Here is a 23,454-nt window from a genome sequence, read left to right on the forward strand (position 1 = left end):
AAAACGAAAAATGGCGATTTTCAAGGCTTATAACTCGGTTAAAAGTTATTACTATGAAAGTCAGAAAGTGACTAAATCAAATTTAAATCCCCCCTACATGATCCTGAAGAAATTTGTGTCATTAATTTATTACTAATTTGTTATTTTTAATTATTAATAATGAGCGGTAACATCGTATTAACGCAGCTGTAAATGTGAGTGCAAGTGAGATGCGCCACTGGACTGCCTGAATGGCATTTCTTTCGCACTCATCATGGACGGCCGGCTTATACGTGCATGGCGCTCATTATTATTACTAAAAATAACAGCTTAGTAATCTAAGGTATTGTAAGGGGGGCTTTAAACTTTGATTTAGTCACTTTCTGACTTTCATAGTAATAACTTTTAACCGAGTTTAAGCCTTGAAAATCGCCATTTTTCGTATTTTTTTCCATTTTAAAATGCTTTTATCTCGAAAACGATCAATTTTAGAGAAAAATTACAAGAGACCTTTTTTATGCAGAATGGTCCAAAAAACCTAAAAAATTGTCCGGGCCGAAAATATTGATTTTTTGCAATTTGATAAAAAAAATGTTAAAAAAATATGGACCACTTTTCTAGTGGGCGACTTCTTGAATCTTATTCTGGAATGCTCACGAATGTGATTATGCAAAAAAATCTTATGGGAATATTTTCCCCAAAGAACCCGCCGTTTTCGCCTTGTCTATACTAAGATATCTACTGGCTCGTCTACCGAAGCCAGGAAAGAACCACATATCTCAGCAAAATTACAGGCCAATTAGCAGTCAGCAAAAAGTCAGTTATTTCCAGCAGTCGGCAAGATAGTAAAGCGAGATTCCACTCAGACACAGATAGGATAGGATTAATCCCCGAAGCACAATTCAGAGGTCAACATTTCAGCGAACTACAAGTACTCAGACTTAGGCTCGATCCACATTCGCATGTTTTCAAGCTACGAGCCGTTTTCAAGCCAAGTTTTTTGTCAACACACATTTGAACAGTTTCTTGGGGTCAATACACGCCAGAAATAAACAGCTTTGTATCTACGTTGAAATCGATCGCGCGGTCAACGCATACTGAATGATTGCCCATTACAGACTACCAAACCGCCTGATTTGTTTTCAAGCGTAGCAGAAACTTGCCATGCCGCTTGCAAAAAAACGAAGTAACCTGCTTCCACTTAAACAACAATCTGACATCAAAAACAATTAACGTTCTCTGTGATAATACACGACTAAACCACAATAAACATCCAAAATACATAGGCATGGTTTTGGACAGGACGTTTAAGCTTTAGAGGACATCTAAGTACAGTTGCTCAAAAGCTAAAATCCAGAAATAATATTCAGAAGCTCTGCGGAGCAACATGAGGACATCGGCATCCACACTCAGATCTTCAGGTTTAGCTCTTGTTTATTCTGTAGCTGAATATTGATCCAATATGGATCAACAGTGCTCACATCCAAACGATTGATGTCCAGCTCAATAACACTACGAGAATGATCACTGGAGTAATCAAATATACACCAACCCATTGGCTACCAGTGCTGAACGACATTCCGTTACCACACCTTCTCCGACTCTATCTGTTGACCAAAGAATATAACAAGATCCTTAGCCACACGGCGCTGCCGATTCATAACTATTGTTACAATACTAACTTTGCGCGGTTGAGTTTACTATTTTATTATTTATGTTTTTAGGCACTAAGTTTAATTTTAGTTGACTTTATTTATTTTTAATAACTTCTAAACAAATGAAAGACACTGAATTTATATCTTTTATTTTACAAACTACGATATATAATTTATGTATTACACTAAATCTATTGATTTATTTACACAATTACAAGTTCAAAAATATCGCGCCCGATACATTATATCAAGTACACCGACGTATTCAAATTCACAACTGACTTCTGCTTAAAAATCATCCGCTTATACGGCTCTGCTTCGAGAATACCCCATCGAACATTTCGAACGCCTGAGACAGGTCTCCGCCCATCATCTGGAATATTCTGGCTTAGCGGAGAAATTAATCATCAATGAGGTGGCGCCGTTGTTTGTTTACTGCTAGGGGCAGGGCCGAACTCAGTTAGAAATTCGTCACACTATACAGAAGATGCAACCAATAGTCGACTGCGCTCTAGAAAATCTCTAATACAAACCGTAAAATCAGCCGTAGCCACCGGGTTCAACATGAAAGCTTAGTTAAACATGAAAAATTAAATAACAACATTTCAAATAATGCGGATTTTAAGTTTTGCTTCTATACAAAATGTGTTCAAAGTGCTCGCCATTGCGTTCCAAGCAGTACTCGTAACGCTTAACAAGATTGCTTAGCATGTTATTAAAAATAGGCTGCTGAGAAGGGTAAGAAAAATTCGTGTTACGGGAAATTACGCGGTCTTCAAAATTTTCTCGAATCAGATCTAAGGATGCTCTCGTGGTATGACAAGTAGCCCCATCCTGTTGGAACCATATCAATAAAAAATGGTGTCAAAATTTGTGCTCTATATCGCACTTGATTTAGTGTAACGGGTCTTCTACGCTCGTCTTCCACGAAGTAAGGGCCCAATAATCCATTACCTGACACTGCGCATCAAATCGTTACACGGTCACTATGAGGAGGTTTCTCTACGATGATGTCTGGTCGTTCAAAACCAAGAAAACGATTTGTCTGTCGATTGATAAATCCATTCAGATGGATGTGACATTCGTCTGTAAACCACACATTAGAAAAAATAGGGGTTGTTCATAAACCATTGCCAAGACTGAAGCACAATAAACAACTCTTGATCTCTTGTCTTGTCTTGTCAAGTGTTGCCCAATCTGTATTTTATAGGGAAAACCACCAATCTTAAACATTCTTCGGGTAGATGTTTCACTCAAATTCATTGTTAGAGATGTTTTGCGGAGACTTCTTCTTGGTGATTCTAACACCTGTTGAAATAGCCTTCCTTGATTCGCATTTGTTGTCACTGTCACGGTAACTGGACGACCAGTACAGCTTTTGCTGTATACAGCTTTGAGTTATAACACTTCCTGTTCGTCGAAATTTTGCAACGACTCTTAACAAGTCCTTATTAGTCGGTGCAGGCTTCTGAAACTCTTCCCGAAATTGATTGGCAACCATTAACAAACAAGGTTCATTTGATCGTCCATTCCCGTATGAGCGGAAATAATACTCAATAATAAATATTTTTTCTTGCGTTGAAAGCACCATTTCGAATCTTCTTGACAGTTTGTTAGAAAAGGGCTTTTCATTCACAGTCATTTGTTTCGAGCTTCTGTCATGTGTCATATAATATTAATATATCTACGTCATACGTTATTGGTATTTTACAATGATACAAACCAAAGACGTATGAAGTAGATATATTAATATGTGAACATGACAGAAGCTCGAAACAAATGACAATCGATGAAAAACCCTATAAACAATGTTTAAAAATACCATGACAATGATTGTCACTTGTTTCATATGACGCGATTATATTTCACAGGCTTCCTGATTTCAATGTCCTTTGTCTATCAAATATGTTCAATCTATCAACTATATTTATCTATGTTCAATCAGGCTATCCAGAAAGTACGTTACGTTTTGGAAGAGAAAAAGAAACAAGTACAAGAAAAATATTTTATTCTATATATTTGAAAGTGACACTCAAATACTACTTTTCTACATAATCTCCCAACAATTTCAGGCACTTATCATAGCGGGAAACTAGCTTTGAAATACCATTGTTATAAAATTCTGCCGCCTGAACGCTATCATTTAAAGAGCATCTAACAAAAACTACCCAAAAGTTGAGTACAAGAAATAGCATCATACAGAAGCTCTGCGGTACCACCTGGGGAGCATAGGCTTCCACTCTCCGCTCTACTGCCTTAGCCCTTGTTTTCTCGACCGCTGAATATTGTGCTCCAGTTTGGCTACACAGCCCACACGTAAAAAAGGTCGACACTCAGCTGCACAGCACTATGAGGATGATAGCTGTTACAATTAAATCAACTCCCACCCAATGGCTTCCAGTATTAAGTCACATCCCACCTCCACATTTACGACGAGTTGACGCACTTACACGTGAATACAAAAAGATCATGAACAATATAAATCTGCCGATCCACCAAGATACCGAGGATGCACAAAATACCCGTCTCCGCTGTAGAAAACCACCAATAAAAACGGCAAGAATGATACATGAGGAGTTCAACATCACGAATGCATGGTCCCAAGAATGGAACGCATGGCAAAATAACATGTCCTGCATTACCCACAAGCCACCAGGTTTTGATCTTCCACGTAAAACATGGTCCACTCTAAATAGGATCCGAACCAGACATGGCAGATGTGCAAATGTGCATACATGCTACATAAATGGGGAAAGAACCCGTCTCCTCAATGTGACTGGGGAGAACCAAACCATTGACCACATTATTGAAGAGTGTCCCTCAATATCCTACAATGGTAGCCCTGAAGACTTCCTGTTTGCATTATATTGATACACTTGATGTCTGTTTGTAACTATTTAAAGTTTGTCATATACCTATATTACTAGTGTTTGTAATTTTGTTCTAAATGTGTTGTAATTGCCATACGATAAATAAATAAATCTGCCGCCTGAGACTTCAACCAGGTGTTCAACGCCGGTTCGTAGTTCCGCATCGTCATCAAAGTGCTGCGTTGCAAGCCAGGTCTTCATTGCTCGAAACAAGTGGTAGTGCAAGATCCGGACTATACGGCGGATGAGGAAATACCTCCCACCCCACTTGAATTGAAGAGACAAGTTCATCAGTCACAATGCTTGGCCGTCCACTTCTTTCTTCATTATGCATATTGGTTCGGCCATTTTTGAATTTAGTGCATCATTCACGCACTCCACCTTCAGAGATCTCACTGTTCCTATCTTCTTCTTGTTGCTAGCCAACAAGAACCGTATTATCGCACCTCACAACTTAGTAATGGTATTATTAGATCCAAACCCAGACATCCAAAGTGAAAGTTATCCTCCAACACCAAATTGTTCTATATGGTCCACATAATGTTCAGAAAAAAGTCACACCATTTTGAGCGTCGGGTTTGGTGGGGAGAGGGGGGAGAAATCGGTAAATTCGTAGTTTTTTACGATTTTCGACAATATTTCTAAAACTATGCAGTTTAGCCTGAACAACGTTCTATACAAAAAAGTTCTACATTAAATTTGAAATAAAAAAGGCCCTTCTAAAATGAACGGTTCCAAAGTTACGGAGGTAGTATAGTAGGTACAATTGGTCCAAAAAAAGCCTAACCCAAACATCAAAAGTAAAAGTTTTCCTCCAACACCAAATTGTTCTATATGGTCCACATATTATTCAGTAAAAAGTTATATCATTTTGAGCGTCAGGTTTGGGGAGGGGAGATGGGGGAGAAGTAAGTAAATTAGTAGTTTTTATACGTTTTTCGTCAATATTTCTAAAACTATGCTTTAGCGTAAACAATGTTCTATACAAAAATGTTCTAAATAAAATTTAAAACAAAAAAGGACCTATACGTAATTGTTATAAAATCAACGGTTCCAGAGTTACGGAGGGTGAAAAGTGGCGGTTTTCGATACTTTTTATATTTTTTGGGCAATTTATAATATTATTACTGATGAAAGAAATTTTCTTTAACAAGATTGTGTTTTGTAAATAAAATTTATTATTTCAGTGGTCGATGGTATGTTAATGATACCTAAGCCCTTGAAGAAACGTCAACCTCACCACCCAAAATCATCAATTGCCCAAAAAATATAAAAAGTATCAAAAACCTCCACTTTTCACCCTCCGTAACTCTGGAACCGTTGATTCTATAACAATTATGTACATGATCTTTTTTGTTTTAAATTTTTGTAGAACATTTTTGTATAGAACATTGTTTACGCTAAAGCATAGTTTTAGAAATATTGACGAAAAACGTAAAAAACTACTAATTTACGGACTTCTCTCCCATCTTCCCCCCAAACCGGACGCTCAAAAACTTTTTACTGAACAATATGTGGACCATATAGAACAATTTGGTGTTGGAGGAAAAATTTTACTTTGGATGTCTGGGTTAGGCCTTTTTTTGGACCAATTATACTATACTACCTCCGTAACTTTGGAACCGTTCATTTTAGAAGGATTATGCATAGGGCCTTTTTTATTTCAAATTTAATGTAGAACATTTTTGTATACAAGGTTGTTCATGCTAAACAGCATAGTTATAGAAATATTGACGAAAAACGTAAAAAACTACGCATTTACCGATTTCTCCCCCCTTTCCCCCCAAACTTGACGCTCAAAATGGTGTGACTTTTTCCTGAACATTATATGGACCATATAGAACAATTTGGTGTTTAAGGATAACTTTCACTTTGGATGTCTGGGTTCAGGACCGCGTTTAAGTCAAATGACGCTCTAGGCCATTCTCTAGTAGCAGCCCTTCAAACATGTACCATTTTTGCCAAACAGAAATGCAAGCAGAATTTTTTATTTAAATAAGAATGTTAGGTTCTTCAAATAGTGTTTGGAAATGTGTTAAAAATATTCTTTATTTTACATCAGGCGTAATCAGAGAACAGAGAACCGCGTACTGTAAAGTATGTTTGAGGGTTTTGACCTGTGCCCAATGCAGATGCATTGAAAACATTACTCAAGCACTATGTGTTTATAGCTTTGTTTAACAATAAAAAATGAATTTTTAGCAATGCGAATAGTCAAAACCGGTATAATTTGACATAATCTTTCAAATGCGGTAAGCAGAATTTTTATTTTATTTTTTAATCAAAAGTTATTCGGGCTCAAAAATTGCAATTTTTCGATATTTTGGAAGTTCAACAGCGTTTATCTCAAAAACTATGCATCCTACGAAAAAATATGTAACAACATTTTTTGCTTAGAATGACCCAAAAAATAGAAAACAAGGTTTGTTTTGCTAAGAATCACTGTTATGTAATTCCTCATGTTCTTTGTTTATAACAATCTTGTCGATATCCGGATCAACTGGTAACCAAAAAATTCGTGTTCTACGGGACAAAATACATAAAAAAACTTGGGTAAGTCCATCTGAATAAAGTAGGCCGTTGTACACGGGCCGAGAAAAAATTATTTTTTCAAAAATTGTTTAAAAAAGTTAGACTGTTTATTATCTAATTAATAAATGGAGGGCTCAGAAGCCAATCAGTGTAAGTCACTTTCCGCTAAAAATTGAGTTACGTGTCGAAGATTCCTTCTTACAGCTAAAACTTTCTACAGACAAAACGCCTAAGTCAATGCTTGACAGTAAATCCAACAGATGGCGGTACTTTGTTCAGCGTCAGAAATAAACTGAAAAATTATCGGAAGTCAATTAGTGTAAGTCATCTCGGCGTGTCACAGTTTGATTTGAGATTTATTTCACGATTGTTATCGGTAAAAATGAGTGAAAATACCGTTGATTTTTCATTAGAACTTGAAGAAAATGATCCTTACTCGGATAGTGGATCAGAATATGTGCCTAACAGTGGAAATAGTTCATCTGATTCAAGTAAGTAACTTTTAACCTAAAAAGGCGGGAATAATTTCTTACGAAAATGTGTTTTATGCTTTTTCTGCTAACAATAGATTAAATGTTAAAATTATTACTAAAGATGAACACAAAACAATCCTTTTTATGATTATTGTGACTGAAATTGCATCAAATTCAAAGAAAAAAAAATGATTTTGACTTACACGCTTTGACCACTGAAATTTGTTTCAGATGGTTCCAGTTTACCTGCCGACGACCTTGGGGCAGAAAATATTGTGATTGAAAATGAAGGGAGTGTTATGGTAGAATCTCCGACAAGAGGGAGAAAGCGAAAAAGGAATCCAACAGAATGGAGACGGACAGTCAACGCAGTTCGACGGTATAGTGGAAAAGCTTACGTGAACAGAAACCGGAAGAACATACCTGGCAAATCGTTTAAAAATGTTGATTGTAAATGTAGACGACTTTGTTCTTCTAATATAACACTCGAAGAACGACAACTAATTTTTGACTCATTTTACAAGTTAGCTGAAAATACAAAGCAGAACATTTATCTTCGTGGACTGATTCATAACAGCTCTGTTCAAAAACGTCGCGTCAGAAATGGATCAAAAGCGCCAAGATTAAAATCAGTAAAATATTACTTAACTACTACAGACTTGTCCATTCGTGTGTGTAAGAAATTTTTTAAAGATACCTTTCAAGTGAGTGAGGGGCGTATCTATAAACTGTCTTGTAGTACAACGCCAGCTTCTTGCATAGACAAAAGAGGTCACAAAGAACCAACCAATAAAATAGACGTCACGAAAGTCAAGGAACACATCAAATCATTTCCTTGCTACAAGAGCCACTATACTCTTTGTGATGCTCCAGATAGAAAATATTTAAATCCAGATTTAAATATTAGAAAGATGTATCAACTTTATAAAGAGAAATGTGAACAGGAAGGTTCAGAATAGGTTAAAGAAAAAACGTACTATCATGTTTTCTCTTCAAATTTTAATCTGCACTTCAAACCTCCATCTAAAGATACCTGCCAGTTATGTGATTCTTTGCAAAATAACATCAGATTTGGGAATAATGAAGAAGATATACATAAAGCAAAAACCGATAAAGAAATTCATCTCAGAAAGGCAAAACTAGCGAGAGATTCGCTTAACAAAGATAAAAATTTAGCTAATGAAAACATCTATGTTCTTTCATTCGATCTACAAAAAGCTTTACCTTTTCCCAAACTAAGCACATCTGTTGCTTATTATAAGATGAATTTATATGTTTATAATTTGGGAATTCATAGTTTCAACGACAATAAGGGGTACATGTTTATGTGGGACGAAACAGAGGGATCGCGAGGTTCACAAGAAGTTGCCACCTGCCTGACAAAACATTTAAAAATGAATGCAAGAAATTGTGATAGTATCATTTTGTATTCGGACTGTTGTACAGGCCAGAACCGCAATATTAAACTAAGTCTGTCACTTCTCAAACTCGCACAAGACCCCGAAATGAACGCTACTTCAATTGACCATAAATTTCTCACCTCAGGTCATAGCTACCTTCCGAATGATGCAGATTTTGGGGTTATTGAGTCAAAGGCAAAGAAAAAAGAGTTTATTTATGGTCCTGAAGATTGGATTAATTTAGTTGCCACTGCTAAGAAAACTAATGCATTTCAAATAATTGAAATGAAACGTGAAGAATTTCTTTCGACAAGAATATTGGAAAACAGCATCATTAATAGAAAAATTGATAATACAGGGGGAAAGTTAATTGGTTGAACATAAAATGGCTCAGATATTACAAAAATAAACCGGAATCTATTTTCTATAAAGAAACACTGCAAGAAGATTTTCCATTTAACGAGATCAATATTGCAAAAAAGGCCGGAAAGGGAAGACCACCTAAGTTATTTAATATTGTTCAGGAGCAACTCTACCCAAATCGCAGACCTGTCAAAGACTTAAAAAAAAACACATGTATGATTTGCTTCCTTACATTCCACCGCACTACCACACATTTTATAAAAATTTGCCAGTAATACAAAGGAATAATCCTCGAGCTTCAACTTCAGTGATCGGCCACCTTGAGGCTAATAACGACAGTGACGATTCGGATAATTACATAGACTAATAATTGTTTTCCCGTTATTTTATTTTTTAGTTCAGTGGACACTTAGCATAAGTCATTTTTTCCTTGTGTAAACGCATTAAAAAAGAAAAACGCTTTTCATTTTCATTAACTTTTCTTATATTTAAGTTTATCAGTATGTTACATTTCAATAAAAATTATTATTAGTACTTATATGGGAGTCGTTATTTTCTTACAACAAGTTTTGAAACAAGTCAATTTTCTCAGATTTTATATTTAGTGACTTAACCTGATTGGCTTCTGAGCCCTCCAAATGTCTATAGTCCAGGAACCTCGCAATTTTTACAGAATGAATCGATTTGCTTGAAAATTTGAAAATAAGTAGTGGATAGTTCAAGGATCAAAATCTATATGATGCCGAAAGGCGCTTTTACCATGGGGGCGGTTGCCACCCCAACTTAGGGGTGGACATTTTTTATTATATTTTGACTGCAAAAGTTCATAAAAATATTCATTCTAAGCAAAAAATGTTCTATACATTTTTTTGATAAAATTAATTCTTTTCGATGTATTCGCTATCGAAAGTGTTAGTTTTATACAGAAAAAATCAATGTTTTTTGATATACCTATATATAGTATTTTTACTACAAAAGCGATATTACGTAGGTCAAAATTTTTGACGTAAGAGAGCTGTCAAAACATTAGAATGTGACTTTTCATTATTGGCATGTTTATTATAAACATGGCAATAATGAAAAGTCACATTCTAATGTTTTGACAGTTCTCTTACGTCAAAAATTTGACCTACGTAATATCGCTTTTGTAGTAAAAATACTATACTCAGTTACCATTCACTGAATTTTTGCCGTAGAAAAAATTTTTCAAACCAAGTTCTTGGGAATTAAATAACCTACAATTTCATATAAAAACATTTTTCGTATATCTGATGCTAATCTTTCTATTCTGAAGAAAATGGCATTTTTTGCCAAACTACAAATTGTCGTTATTCGCTTTTAACTTCAGTTTTTTTAAAAGTAATCATTCTGAGCCAGTCAAACTTCTAGAATCTATTATTAATACATAAATAAAGAAGAATGAATAAGGCCAATGACTAAAAGCAAAGATAACTTACATTATTATGCTTCCAATTGAATTTCTTTTTTTTTTCTCAAAAAAATATATTGATTTTTTAACCGTAACCTTTTTAATTTTTATCCTAGAAAGTTTGTTAAAAAATAATTTTGTAGGTTTTTACAAGATCTATAAGACTATTAATATGTAATCCTTTTAAAAGCCTCAGTCGCAAACAGTGGTGACTTTGAAAGGGTTGGTAAAGGTGATTTTTGCATGTTAATTTAATTGTCAATAGCTCACTCAATTTTTACCGTAGAAAAAAGTTTTGCAAATCATGTTCTTGGGAATTAAATAAGCTACAATTTCATATTTAAATATTTTTTCGTATCTCTGATGATAATCTTTCTATTCTGAAGAAAAGGAAATTTTTTACCAAACTTCAAAAATTCGATATTTGCTTTTGACTCCATTTTTTTAAAAACTAATCATTCTAAACCAGTTAAACTTCTAGAACCTATTAATAATACATAAGTAAAGAAGACCAAATAAGGTCAATGTCTAATTTTTATCAGGGTGGTGATTAGGGGTTTGCTTTCGATCACTTTTTCGCTGAAAAATATAGGGTCTGACATTCTTTTCATTATAAGCCACTTAATTTTTGAACTAAAGACTTTGTTTTATTTCTGGAGATAGATATTTTTAAATACTTCAAATTAGTTTAAACAAGTTATCCTCGAAAAATGCATAGTTTTCCCGTCTTTTGACTTTGAAACTACAATATTTAGCATTTGACGAAGAAGAGCTAACATATAATAAAGTATAGCTCGATTACTATTGGTCTTAAGGAAATTTAAAAAAAAACGGTTTTGTTTATTTTTTTAAAAGGTATATTTTTGTTAAGCAAAGTTGTTTTGATAAAACGAAAACTTTTTGAGTTATTTGCAGAAAACTGATTAAAAACATTAATTTTTTTAATATAAAACTAACACTTTCGATAGCGAATAAATCGAAAACTATTAATTTTATCAAAAAAATGTATAGAACATTTTTTGCTTAGAATGAATGTTTTTACCAACTTTTACGGTCAAAATATAATAAAAAGTTTTCACCCCCGACATGGGGTGGCAACCCCCCCCCCCATGGTAAAAGCGCCTTTCGGCATCATATAGATTTTGATCCTTGAACTATCCACTACTTACTCTCAAATTGTCAACCAAATCGATCCATTCTGTAAAAATTGCGAGGTTTTGTCCTATTTTAAGCTTCATTACTTGGACTACTAGACAAATTGCATATTTGTAATGTACACAAAAGTGCATACAAATTAAAAGAAGAAAGATCAAAATCCATTGAGTAGATCCCAAGATATAGAAAATGATAGTAGTTTTAAGTTGCTTTTTTAGTTTTTGAACTCATGCATTTGTCGGCTCCCGCCAGGTAGCTGGCAACTTTTTTAGTTATTGTTGACCTATAGGATGAAAACCTACATGTTTCCTGCCTAGAGTTCGCGTCGGTTTTTTAATTAACAATTTAGTGCAATCAAAGCAGTAGCTCCCCCTTCACTTACCATGACTAGTCACCATTTGAACTACATTTTTAAAAATTCGAGTAAAATATCACCTTTTCGAATATGTAAAAATATGTTTTCTACGGACAATATTTTTAAAGTTATTCTAAATGTTTATAAACTAAGATTTTTTACTATATGTATTAGATAATTTTTTATCTTTTAAATACATTTTGATAGTATCACTTTCTACTTTCATTTGGCATACGCAGAATTGTCCTATCTTCATTATTTTCTGTCATTTGTTATTGCAAAACAAAGGTCTCTGGGATAAACAAATAGAATAACTTTTAAACTAATTAAAGGATCGGTCCCAAATTTTGAGGGTTTGTTATGTACCCCAATACCCAACTTTGAGTGAAAAACTACAGTTCTAAGTTAGTTTTAGTAAAAGTTATTAATAAATAACGATTTTCAGTTATTTTGAAGGTTTTTCAATGTTCTAAAATAATAAATTTTGTAATTTTATGTCAACTATTTAGCTTTTTAATTGAGTGCAAAAAATGGAAAAAATCGCGTTGATTGCACTAAATTGTTAATAATTAAAAAACGGACGCGAACTCTAGGCAGAAAACATGTAGGTTTTCATCCTTTTGGTCAACAGTCAACAATAACTAAAAAAGTAGTCAGCTACCTCGATATTTCAGTGTCCCGAACATGGTCTATTTGTTGCTTATTTCCCTGGACTATATCTGTGCGACGACACGAACCTTATCTACTTGTAATAATACAGTTTGAAAATCCCAACTCTAACTCGATGTCCTACTGTAGACAAGTCAACTCTTTAGTTTCTGCAAAATGTGCAATATTGAAGTGTTCAATGGCCCACCACCTTTGCCCAGCTGCCGGCGGCCTAAATAATCACTAAATTTATGACTTCCGTCCTTTTTGAATGAATAGTGTTAAGATAACAGAATGCTATGTTTGTTTCATTTTTGTTATGACTGCAATTTGTTTTATTCTATTTAGAAATGAATGCCCACTTCTATTTCATTGATGGATGAACATACATACTTGTTATTCTTCTACAGATCAAAACGTAACGAAATTTCTGGATAGCCCTCGTATTATATTTTTATATTTACCATTAATAGAACTTTCCGTTAATACTGTCTCTTCATCTAAGTGAACAATCCAAGTATCATCTTCCAAAAAATTTACATCCTGTTCCAGACAGTATTGCAAAGCTCTTCCCTTATATAAAACGCCAGTTTTTGTTTTATATGTAGATGGTACTACCGTTTCTCTTACCTGCCCACTTGGCGTAATGTTAATTAACTTATCCGTAACAATATCAAAGCAAAAAGATTTAAGGCCTGCCGAAAGACATGTTTCGAGATTTCGTTTGACAGTGTTTTGTACCTGAAAGAAGAAAAAGTATTTTAAGGTATTTATATTTTCACCACCAACTACAGACCAACTAATAGTTTTGGTTTAAATTAGTTACACAGATTTATTTAAACTTTTAACAAATTAATGTTATGATCATTATAAACCTATTTTACCTTTTCTTGCAGTGCCGGATTTACCACTAGGCCGACTAGGCCTCGGCCTAGGGCCGCAAGCAAAAGGGGGCTGCAGCGTTTTGTAAAAAAAACTTTTTTGGTAAAAAATTTTTACTAATTGAATTGAAATCAGTAAACAATTTTTCAAATTAGAGAATGGTATTCTACTAAACACGTGGTACGATATTTTACGTTTTGATAAAAGTAGCAAAACATTTTAAAAAAACTCTACACTAGTAAAGTACAGACTTTCAACATACAAATCTCTAAAGGAGTACGCATTAAGTCTGAGAGACAACGTTGATTCCTATGAAAAGAGTTGTCTAAAAATGAAACCTATATTCCTGAAATAAAAAGACGTCCGAAAAGAAAAGCTCTCCCTGGCGAAGACAAAGAAGATGAACCCAATGAACCCCATTTTAATGGCAAAGAAGACTTAAAGATTAATACATTCAATGTTGCAATTGACAGGCTTTATTCAGAATTGAATGAAGGTTCCAAAGTTTATTTCAGTCTTAATGAAGAATTTGTATTTTTAAACAACTTATCGTCAATTTCCAATGAAGAAATCAGGCGAAAAGTTTCTATTTTGGCTAAAAAGTATCGAATCGACCTAGATGGTGACTTTGGAGAAGAGTGTGTACAGTTCAAAGGCTTTGTTGAAGGTATATTTGATGAATAAAGAGAACCTCATGATAACAAGATTACCAAGCCTCCGAGGAATACACTTTTGGAGTATCTGAAACTCATTCATGAAAAAAATAGTTACCAGCATTATTTCCGAATATGGACACGGCTTTGCGCATTCTACTATGCATGATAACATCTAATGCATCTGGAGAAAGATCACTCAGCATGTTAAAAAGAATAAAAAAACTACTTGAGGAACTCGACTAGATTCTAGATTGTCTAGTTTGGCTAGTTTTGTTTCAAATGCTGAGCTTTTTCAAGCCTTATACTTTGGCGATTTGATTAAAGATTTTGCAGCCAAAAAGCTAGAAAAATAAGTGTTTGAGTTTAGATATGAGGTTTATTATGAGTATGGAGTGAGTGTTAATGTTAATCACTAATCCAACTTTATCCAAATTAAGAACATGACAGTATAAGAGAATAATGCGAAAATTTAACGATCTATAGTATAAGTTTATTTGTTGTATTCTTAATATTTTTATTTTTCAGTACCGTAGCCTATTACTAGTTACAGTTCATATTCTTTTGCTTGTTCTCTTACTTATAATGTCTTTTCAACTCGGCTTTTTTTAGTCTTTTGTTGTCATCTGTACTTTTCCCTTCGAATGAAACAAATGATATTTAATTTTAACAATTAACTGCAATACTAATTTATAATATAATAATTTTACAAATAACTGCTGTTTGCTAACATTTTGAATTATACATATATCATATTTTCTATCTTCTTCTTAAGGTGCCTTCTCCATTACTGAATGTTGGCTATAACTACAGCAAATTGCTCTTTATCTTGAGCGGTTTTAGTATCGAATGTATGTCCATGCATGTCCAATCTCTTACGTTCTTCAGCCAGGAGCATTTTTTTCTTCCTGGACCTCTTCTTCCTTCCACTTTCCCTTCCATTATGAGTCGTAAAAAATTATATCTTTCTTCTCTGTAAATACAGGGTGTCCCGGAAAATAGTGCGTTCCTTTAAGGTATGGAGAGAATACACAATTTGGAACAAGAAAGTCCTATACCATTTTTTTCTAAAGTTAACCATTTCCAAAAAAAAGTTAACATTGTTTTCCATATACCTGTATTTTAATGTTTGGAAATTTTAATAAACTGGCAACATCGTACGCACTACGGAATAATAACATAATAAGAACTCGTTTGTGATTGTGATTAACAGTATTTAAAATAATCCAACCTAATACCTAGTAGGTAATACTTATGTATTTACTATTTGTTTACTAAAATTATTTTCTTTTGAACTGTATTGAAATACCTATTGCATAATTTTAAACGAATTACACATCGTTTAACATAAAAACACATCTTTTAACTGAACTAGTATTATGTATTTATTAAGGTTTAAATAGGTTAAATGCTGAGTATTGCTGAGGGCTTTAACTGAATTACATAGTTTTAATAGTTTACAGTGGAACTTAAATACACCAGATAATGTCTCAGTAATTTGTTTACTTGTGAACTGAAATAACTAAGTTGTACTTACTTGAAAATAATTATTATACCGAATAGATGTTTCAAGTAACCTTTCACAAACACCATTCATAGGTAATAACATAATAGGTAATACACTCACTATTCGAAAACATTTTCGGCATTGACACTAAACAGGATTCTTTAAAACTATCTGTTTACTATCTATCTTCTATCTATTTATTTACATGGGACTGTCTATGCTTAAATTTGCGTACCGCACATAGTTGTCAGATTTAAATTTGCCTACCAAAATACATTTAAATTTTTTGGTCAAACGGTTGAATTTAGAAAAAAATGTTATAAGAGATTTTTGTTCTACATGGTGCCTTCTACCTATACCTTTAAGGAACGCACTATTTTCCGGGACACCCTGTATATCCTAGATAACTCGTTTTTCTGTTTTTTTTTATAATATTTAGGAGTTCTCTCTCAGTCCCCATTCTTCTCAGCACCTCGACCTCATTGTTGGTCACATGCTCTGTCGCAAGAGATCTTCAGCATCCTTCGAAAAACCCACATCTCAAAGGCTTATATAAATATAGAAATCTTTCTATAAATTTTCTTTTTAGAAATTTTTATAAATATAAAAATTGTTGTTTGAGCTGTTTTGGGGTTTTAGCCAAATTTGTAAACCAAGATTATTTAATTAGTGAATATAACATTTTAACCTATGTATGTATGTACCGTATTCAAATAGAACATTATAGTGGCATTTCTATTCATTTATGTTATGCTTTGTATGTTGTACCAATTTTAAAAAGTAAAATTAAAATAAACGTTATGTATTAATATGAAATGTGCTTTATGCTTTGACTACATAATCGTGAAGTTCTCAGGGGCCGCTCGGGGTGATTTGGCCTAGGGCCGCAAGTACCCTAAATCCGGAACTACTTCTTCTTGTGCTCCTATCGGAGATTGGAAATCGCCAAGGCTATCCTGACCTTGTTTACAGCTGACTTAAAGAGTTCATTAGTGGTGCAGCCAAACCAATCTCTCAAATTCAGCAACCATGACATTCTTCTACGGCCTGGATTCCGTTTTCCTTCTGTTTCCTTGCATTACAATTTGAAGTATTGCGTATCTATTTAAGTTCTCTCATCAGGTGACCCAAATATTCGAGTTTTCTTCGTTTTATCGTTAACAAAATTTCTGGGTCTTTTCCTATCTTTCGTATTACTTCAAAGTTTGTGACTCTTTCAACCTAACTTATCTTCAGCATTCAACGCCTTTCAGCCCTATTTTATCAAACATTCTTTAATCTCTTTTCAATCCTTGTATAATGTATAATCCGTCCGGGGCTCAGTGGAGAACGTTGTTCAGATGGAAACACCAATAGCGATAAAGGAATTTATTTATAGAACCGACACTAGGGTATTTTTACCCCGGGAGAACTTTTGAACACTGACTGGTTACTGGTACGCGTTTAGTTGAAGACTGATGAAGACTCTATTTGAAGTTACATCTTGACTGCTTGAGTTGATTCTTGAGAATGATTCTAAATGTGTATTCTTTCTCAGCGGTGGCACTTAGTACCTATTGGTGTCCAGCCACGCGCTGAGTATATTTACAAATATTGACAACAAAGAAATATATTTGATCATCAAATTAAATAATGCAATTGCCCGAATTATTGTTTAAAGTTTACAATTCGTGAACTAAATTAGAGACCCGTACATGTAATTATATAATAACAAATTGGTTCATGTCATATACGGGGTGTTAAAAATATACTGTTCAATATCGAATATGAATAATGAATGTTTGATATTGGACATGCTGCGGACGGCCAAGTAAGTACTGCCCGACGAAATAAGTAATAACGAATGTAGTCAGTGTTCAAAGTTTACAATAATCATGTTACATTAGTTTACCAAGATAGGTTAATAAAATGTGTGATGTAAAGACACTAGTCTTTGAACAAATAATACTTTTCCAACTGCAACACCTTAGGTAATAAATCAAAGTTTAGTTTAGGAAATGAAATGAAAGTAAATGCAAGGTATTGAGTGGGATATATATTTCAATCTGTTAAGAATCATATTATTATGATATTCTCTTATTATATCGAATTGTATTATTAGTACTTATATTATTAATGTTATAGAATTGTACTACGAGCTCTCTGTCTATAATTATATGTAGATATGTTTAATTGTAGTTTATTTCATCCAAACAAACCTGAATGGAATTTGCAGAATATGTTTTCTGTTACTCGTTTTATATTACATCATATTACATGTGTAATGAAAATAAAGTCGTGTTTTCTAACGATAAATATTTTGAAATAGGTAAAGTTATTAGCTTTTATTATTAGAGTATTTAATATTCTTTTTATTATAGCATTGTATGTGTGTGTTTAAGTATTAATTATATTGGTCACCTTTTCGTCTTAATTTCTTCTATGACCATAATCGAATTATTAGTTTATCAACTCTGTAGTTGTATACAAGAGGTATAAGTTTTGTAGAATAGAGTAAAGTAAAGTGTAAATAAAACCTACTGCAAGTAGGTTCCTTGGCGCGGGACAAAAAATCCCTCCATTTGCAGCGTTATATTTAATTTCCAAAAAAAATTATCCTAATTCCATAATTCCCAGTTCCGTTTGCTTAATTCTCATCATGTACAATCTATTTTCGTGTTAAATATGCAGGTCTCAACCGAGTGGGATCCGTACTACCACCCTAGGTCTACCTCTTTAGCATCATCACACACGACTTAGTTTTTAACTCTTAAGTCAATCTCTATCTAGTTTGCATACATTCCCGAAAATTTTGCATCAGTCACCGAATTCTCTTGTTGCTCACGGTGGTTGTAAGTCACCTGAGTCCATTGTTTCTTTCTTCTGCTTTGCTCACGGTGGTTGTAAATCACCTGAGTCCATTGTTTATTTCTTCTTCCTTGCTCAGCTTGCTGTGCTCCTCTGTTTCTCTGTTTTCTATTTTTGTTATGATAAATCCTTCTTTCATTTGTTTCATGTTTCTTCGTATTTGTATCCTTTCTATATTGATACCTCCTCGTATAATTTTCTCTTTCGTATTTATTTGTATTCTTGTAATTTTTCTTCTTGTTTTCGCTTGTTTTCCTATAAGTTTGATCTAGGTACGTCCTTCACGACGTCTTTCTTCTTTTGTTTTTCTGTACTTTTTATCACGGTACATCTTCGTCTCTTGTGATTCGTATTGTTTTTTATTTCTGTGACCACGATACGTCCTCGTGTCACGTCTTCTATTTTCTTTTGCGTTGGTTTTGTCACGTTTTCCTTGGCGTTAGTACTGTTGCAGTTTTGTTTCTGTATGTTTCTCTTCTTTTTTCAGAGTTATTGTTATAATCTTTCTGTGTTACATTGTTTTCTTCTTTCCGTCGATCGACGTTTTGTTTTGTATTGTATTTGTGTCCGTTTGGTACACCTCTTTTGCTCCCTTATACCTACTGTCATTCGGTACCTGCGGGAGTCTTTTGTTTTGTTGGGACGAGGTTTTGTCACTCTTCGCCCATGTAGTAATGTATTTGTGTCCGTTTGGTACACCTCTTCTGCTCCCTTATACCTACTGTCATTCGGTACCTGCGGGAGTCTTTTGTTTTGTTGGGACGAGGTTTTGTCACTCTTCGCCCATGTAGTAATGTATTTGTGTCCGTTTGGTACGGTACACTTCTTCTGCTCCGCTACCTACTGTCCTTCGGCTTCTGCTGGAGTCTTTTGTTTGGTTGGGACGAGTGTTTTGTCACTCTTCGCCCATGTAGTAATGTATTTGTCTCCGTTTGGTACGGTACACTTCTTCTGCTCCGCTACCTACTGTCCTTCGGCTTCTGCTGGAGTCTTTTGTTTGGTTGGGACGAGTGTTTTTTCACTCTTTGCCCACGTAGTTGCCCCTGATACAGAGCTGAATTCTACTGTATTGTACGATCGTCATCGTATTATGACCTGTTTGTTGAGGATTGGATTCCTTTCTTTGTGTCGCTCCTGACACTATCCATCCTCGGTTCGTGTTTTGAGTGGGTAGGCCGTTACTTCCTCGGTCGATACCCTCCTCGTATATGTAACTGCTTCTCTTATACTGCTTCCTGTTTATAAAGTTGTTCCAATTCGCACATTTCTAATTATTTTCTTATGTAATTGAACAAACTGTCGACGATATGGAATCTGCAATTTTTCTATTTACAACCTATGACACTGACCTAATTGTAATCTTGTCTGCTGTTATGTAATTTGCAACTCCTGCTAACGTGTTATGTTTTGTGACATTGACTTAATTATGTGTAATGTTGTGGTAGGACACGTAAATAATATTGCAACAGAAATTATTTTTATTTTCCCTGTATTTAAATACTTTTGTATACTGTTTTTCATTTATTTATATAAGGATTTTGAATTTTAATTCAAGCAGCTATTTAAATCGACTTCAGTCTAATTATTTAAAATGTTTGGTAAATGTATATAGCTACGTTAAATATAAATATATAATATATAAGATTCCTTTGTAGAATTATGAAAATTTTACGTATTTGATTTTAATTCAAGTGACTATTTATGTTTTGAACTATGCGTATCGTATTTTGCTGAACAAGATATAAAGATTTTAAATCAAGGAATACCTTTTATTAACAATTGTTCAATAGTTTATGTAAACGTAAGATAATTTAGATATAAATGAAGAATATTGTATAGACTGGACTTTTATATTTTGATTTATTCGGTATACGATACGTGCATTGTTGGGAAAATGTAATTCGTTTAAAAACTTACGGTTTTTTTTTTCTTTCTCGTTTCTGCGCGTTGAGTCGCTCTCTTGTCTGGTTAGCCCTGTGGCTCGGTCTGGATGATGTTGCGCTATCCTGCTTGTTTATGGTTCCTGATCTGGAAGCTGTCCGGCTCTACTGATTCTGGTTTCTGATCTGGAAGCTGTCCGGCTCTCCTGCTTCTGGTTTCTGATCTGGAAGCTGTCCGGCTCTCCTGCTTCTGTTCTCCCGGGCCTAGCGTCGTCTATCTGCTACTGGATTTGTTTAGTGTGGACTGTAGTTGTAGGATCTCCTTTTTTCTCGATAAGGACCATGTATAATCCCCACACTCTAACACAACCCGTACCCGGGAGCCCTTAAGTGACTCGAAGGAGTAAGTTTATAGGCACATGTTGCTTGGTGGAGTTGATTCTTGTGAATGATTCTAAATGTGTATTCTTTCTCAGCGGTGGCACTTAGTATTGGTGTCAAGCCACGCGCTGAGTATATTTACAAATATTGAGAACAAAGAAATATATTTGATCATCAAATTAAATAATGCAATTGCCCGAATTATTGTTTACAGTTTACAATTCGTGAACTAAATTAGAGACCCGTACATGTAATTATATAATAACAAATTGGTTCATGTCATATACGGGGTGATAAAAATATACTGTTCAATATCGAATATGAATAATGAATGTTTGATATTGGACAATCCTGATTCCCCGGAGGGAGTGTAAGTAGTGGTCGACGTGATGTGTATGTCCGTCTACAAAGATCTGTCTCTGGTAATTTCTTTAACTCATTCATAGGTCTTTGTATATTCCTGTAATTTGATCGATTCATCTTGTTGGGGATCTTTCTCGTGATGTTAGACCTTCCACCTTTCCTTGTATAATGAGTCTTTCCATGTTTTCTGTGTTTGGTCTCATGACATGTGCAAAGTATTTTAATTGTCAGAGATGCACTTTACTGGAGAGTCGTTGGCTAACTTTTAGCTCTCTTAAAATTGAATTATTTGTTCTACGGTCGCTCCAAGGAATTCGTAACATTCGTCTCCAATAGAACATTTCGGTGGCGTCTATCTTTCGTCTTTCCGATTGTTTCAGGGTCCAAGAGGTCAGTATTGGGAATATTAAGCTGTTGATCAACGATCAACCTCATTCCGTAATAACTACCACGCTATTTTTTTCAAGCTATTTCCAAGCTATTTGTTACATGAATATAAAAATGGGTATATACAACCAAAATTTTAAATTATTATAATATGCACTTTATGCACACTTTTATAAAAATATGCAAAATTTGACATTTTTTATGCATAAATATGCAAAATATGTTATTTGAATATTTACCTAAAGCTAACTTATGATAATTTAACGTTATAAATGAAATTATGTGGAGTCAATATAAGCTTTAAGCTCCTCCCAATTTTGTGACTGCAGACTTAAACTGTCTGAAATGAAACCGTTTTAAAACGTATTTTAACGCCATTTATTTTACGTATTTAAAATCACCTACAAAAGACGTCTATATGACGTAATATTCAAACACGTGTATATATTCAACCAAAAACTGACGTTTCCTCGATGTTATTGACTAAAGGCTGGGATACAGCCAAATCAGATAAGATCACGCACTTAGAAGCTTTATCACCTGTTCAATCACAAATGAATCCCTTAATTTGTAGTCTCGCATTAATATTAACTTCCTAAATTTTTTATAGTTTCACCGGGAAACATAGCAATTAATAGCTTACTAATTAGAGTCCATTCAACTTCCTACAAACTGAATAAATTGCCAAATAGTGTTATTTCTAATTGAACTTCCTAGTGTTGCAATCGCTTCCTCGATTAAATTATATTATAAGCTTTCAAAGTTCAATGTTTTGTTACTATGACAGATGCATTAACTTATATGCTGGGTATACAGTATTTTTGTGAACTTATAAATTAGGGGATTTGGGCTCTCTTGAGCGCAGTCTATTATAAAATTTTACCTAACCAACAACTGTAGTGTAATAATTCAGTAGCTATCAATAAAACCATATTTTTTACTCACGCGACTTCAAACATTTATTTATCATCGTCGATCGAGAAGAAACGGGCACAGGGCATTAGAAACAATTCGAGACTTATATATTACAACGAATTGTCCACCACCCACTGAAGTTTCGAAGAAGAAATCCAAAGATCTAGCATAGGTACATGAATAGGAGTTATCGTAGGTCTAACAGGACACTATCTCCTCAAGGAACACATGAATAACTCGAGCCCAGGATGGGTCTTTGCCTATCTGGCTGTTTTGATTATTAGTATTGACGTTTTGAACTGTTTTGTAAGCCATATCAGTGTGAATTTTAAGCGATAATTATTAATGTAATTTGTGAATTTGTAATATTTATAATTTAGTGAGTTTTGGAGTTAAAATAAAGTTAGTTACACCTCGTTTGCTTCACTTAATCTCTGAAGAACGCCAAATTATGCCAGAACTTCCGTCTTATAAGTCTACTAAATAACATTCTGAAGCTTTTCTTGCGAATCATACAGAACAGAATATATAGAAGATGTGATGAGGTCACCGGTCAAGAACAATTTGGCTTCAGGAAAGGTATGGGGACACGAGAGGCAATATTCTGTCTTCAAACTCTGGCACAAAGGTGCAAAGATCAACAAGCAGATCTTTTTGCTTGTTTTATAGATTTTGAAAAGGCATTCGACAGGGTGAAGCACAGGACCTTGATAGAAAGGTTGAACGACATCGGAGAACAGTGATTCTAAAATTATAGCAGCTATTTACTGAAATCACACA

General features: G+C 34.2%; 1 protein-coding gene across 2 annotated transcripts in view; it reads right to left on the minus strand.

Moving 5' to 3' along the window:
- LOC126880345 (beta-1,4-mannosyltransferase egh-like) overlaps nucleotides 1-23,454 on the minus strand; it is a 48,896-nt gene that overhangs the window by 23,996 nt on the left and 1,446 nt on the right. For both annotated transcript variants that reach the window (XM_050644149.1, XM_050644148.1), the window contains exon 2: nucleotides 13,324-13,600. In XM_050644149.1, the coding sequence (XP_050500106.1) occupies nucleotides 13,324-13,600 (277 nt within the window). The remainder of the gene's footprint in view (nucleotides 1-13,323; nucleotides 13,601-23,454) is intronic.

The sequence above is a fragment of the Diabrotica virgifera genome, chromosome 2 (genome assembly GCF_917563875.1).
Source record: "Diabrotica virgifera virgifera chromosome 2, PGI_DIABVI_V3a".
Classification (NCBI taxonomy): Eukaryota; Metazoa; Arthropoda; class Insecta; order Coleoptera; family Chrysomelidae; genus Diabrotica; species Diabrotica virgifera.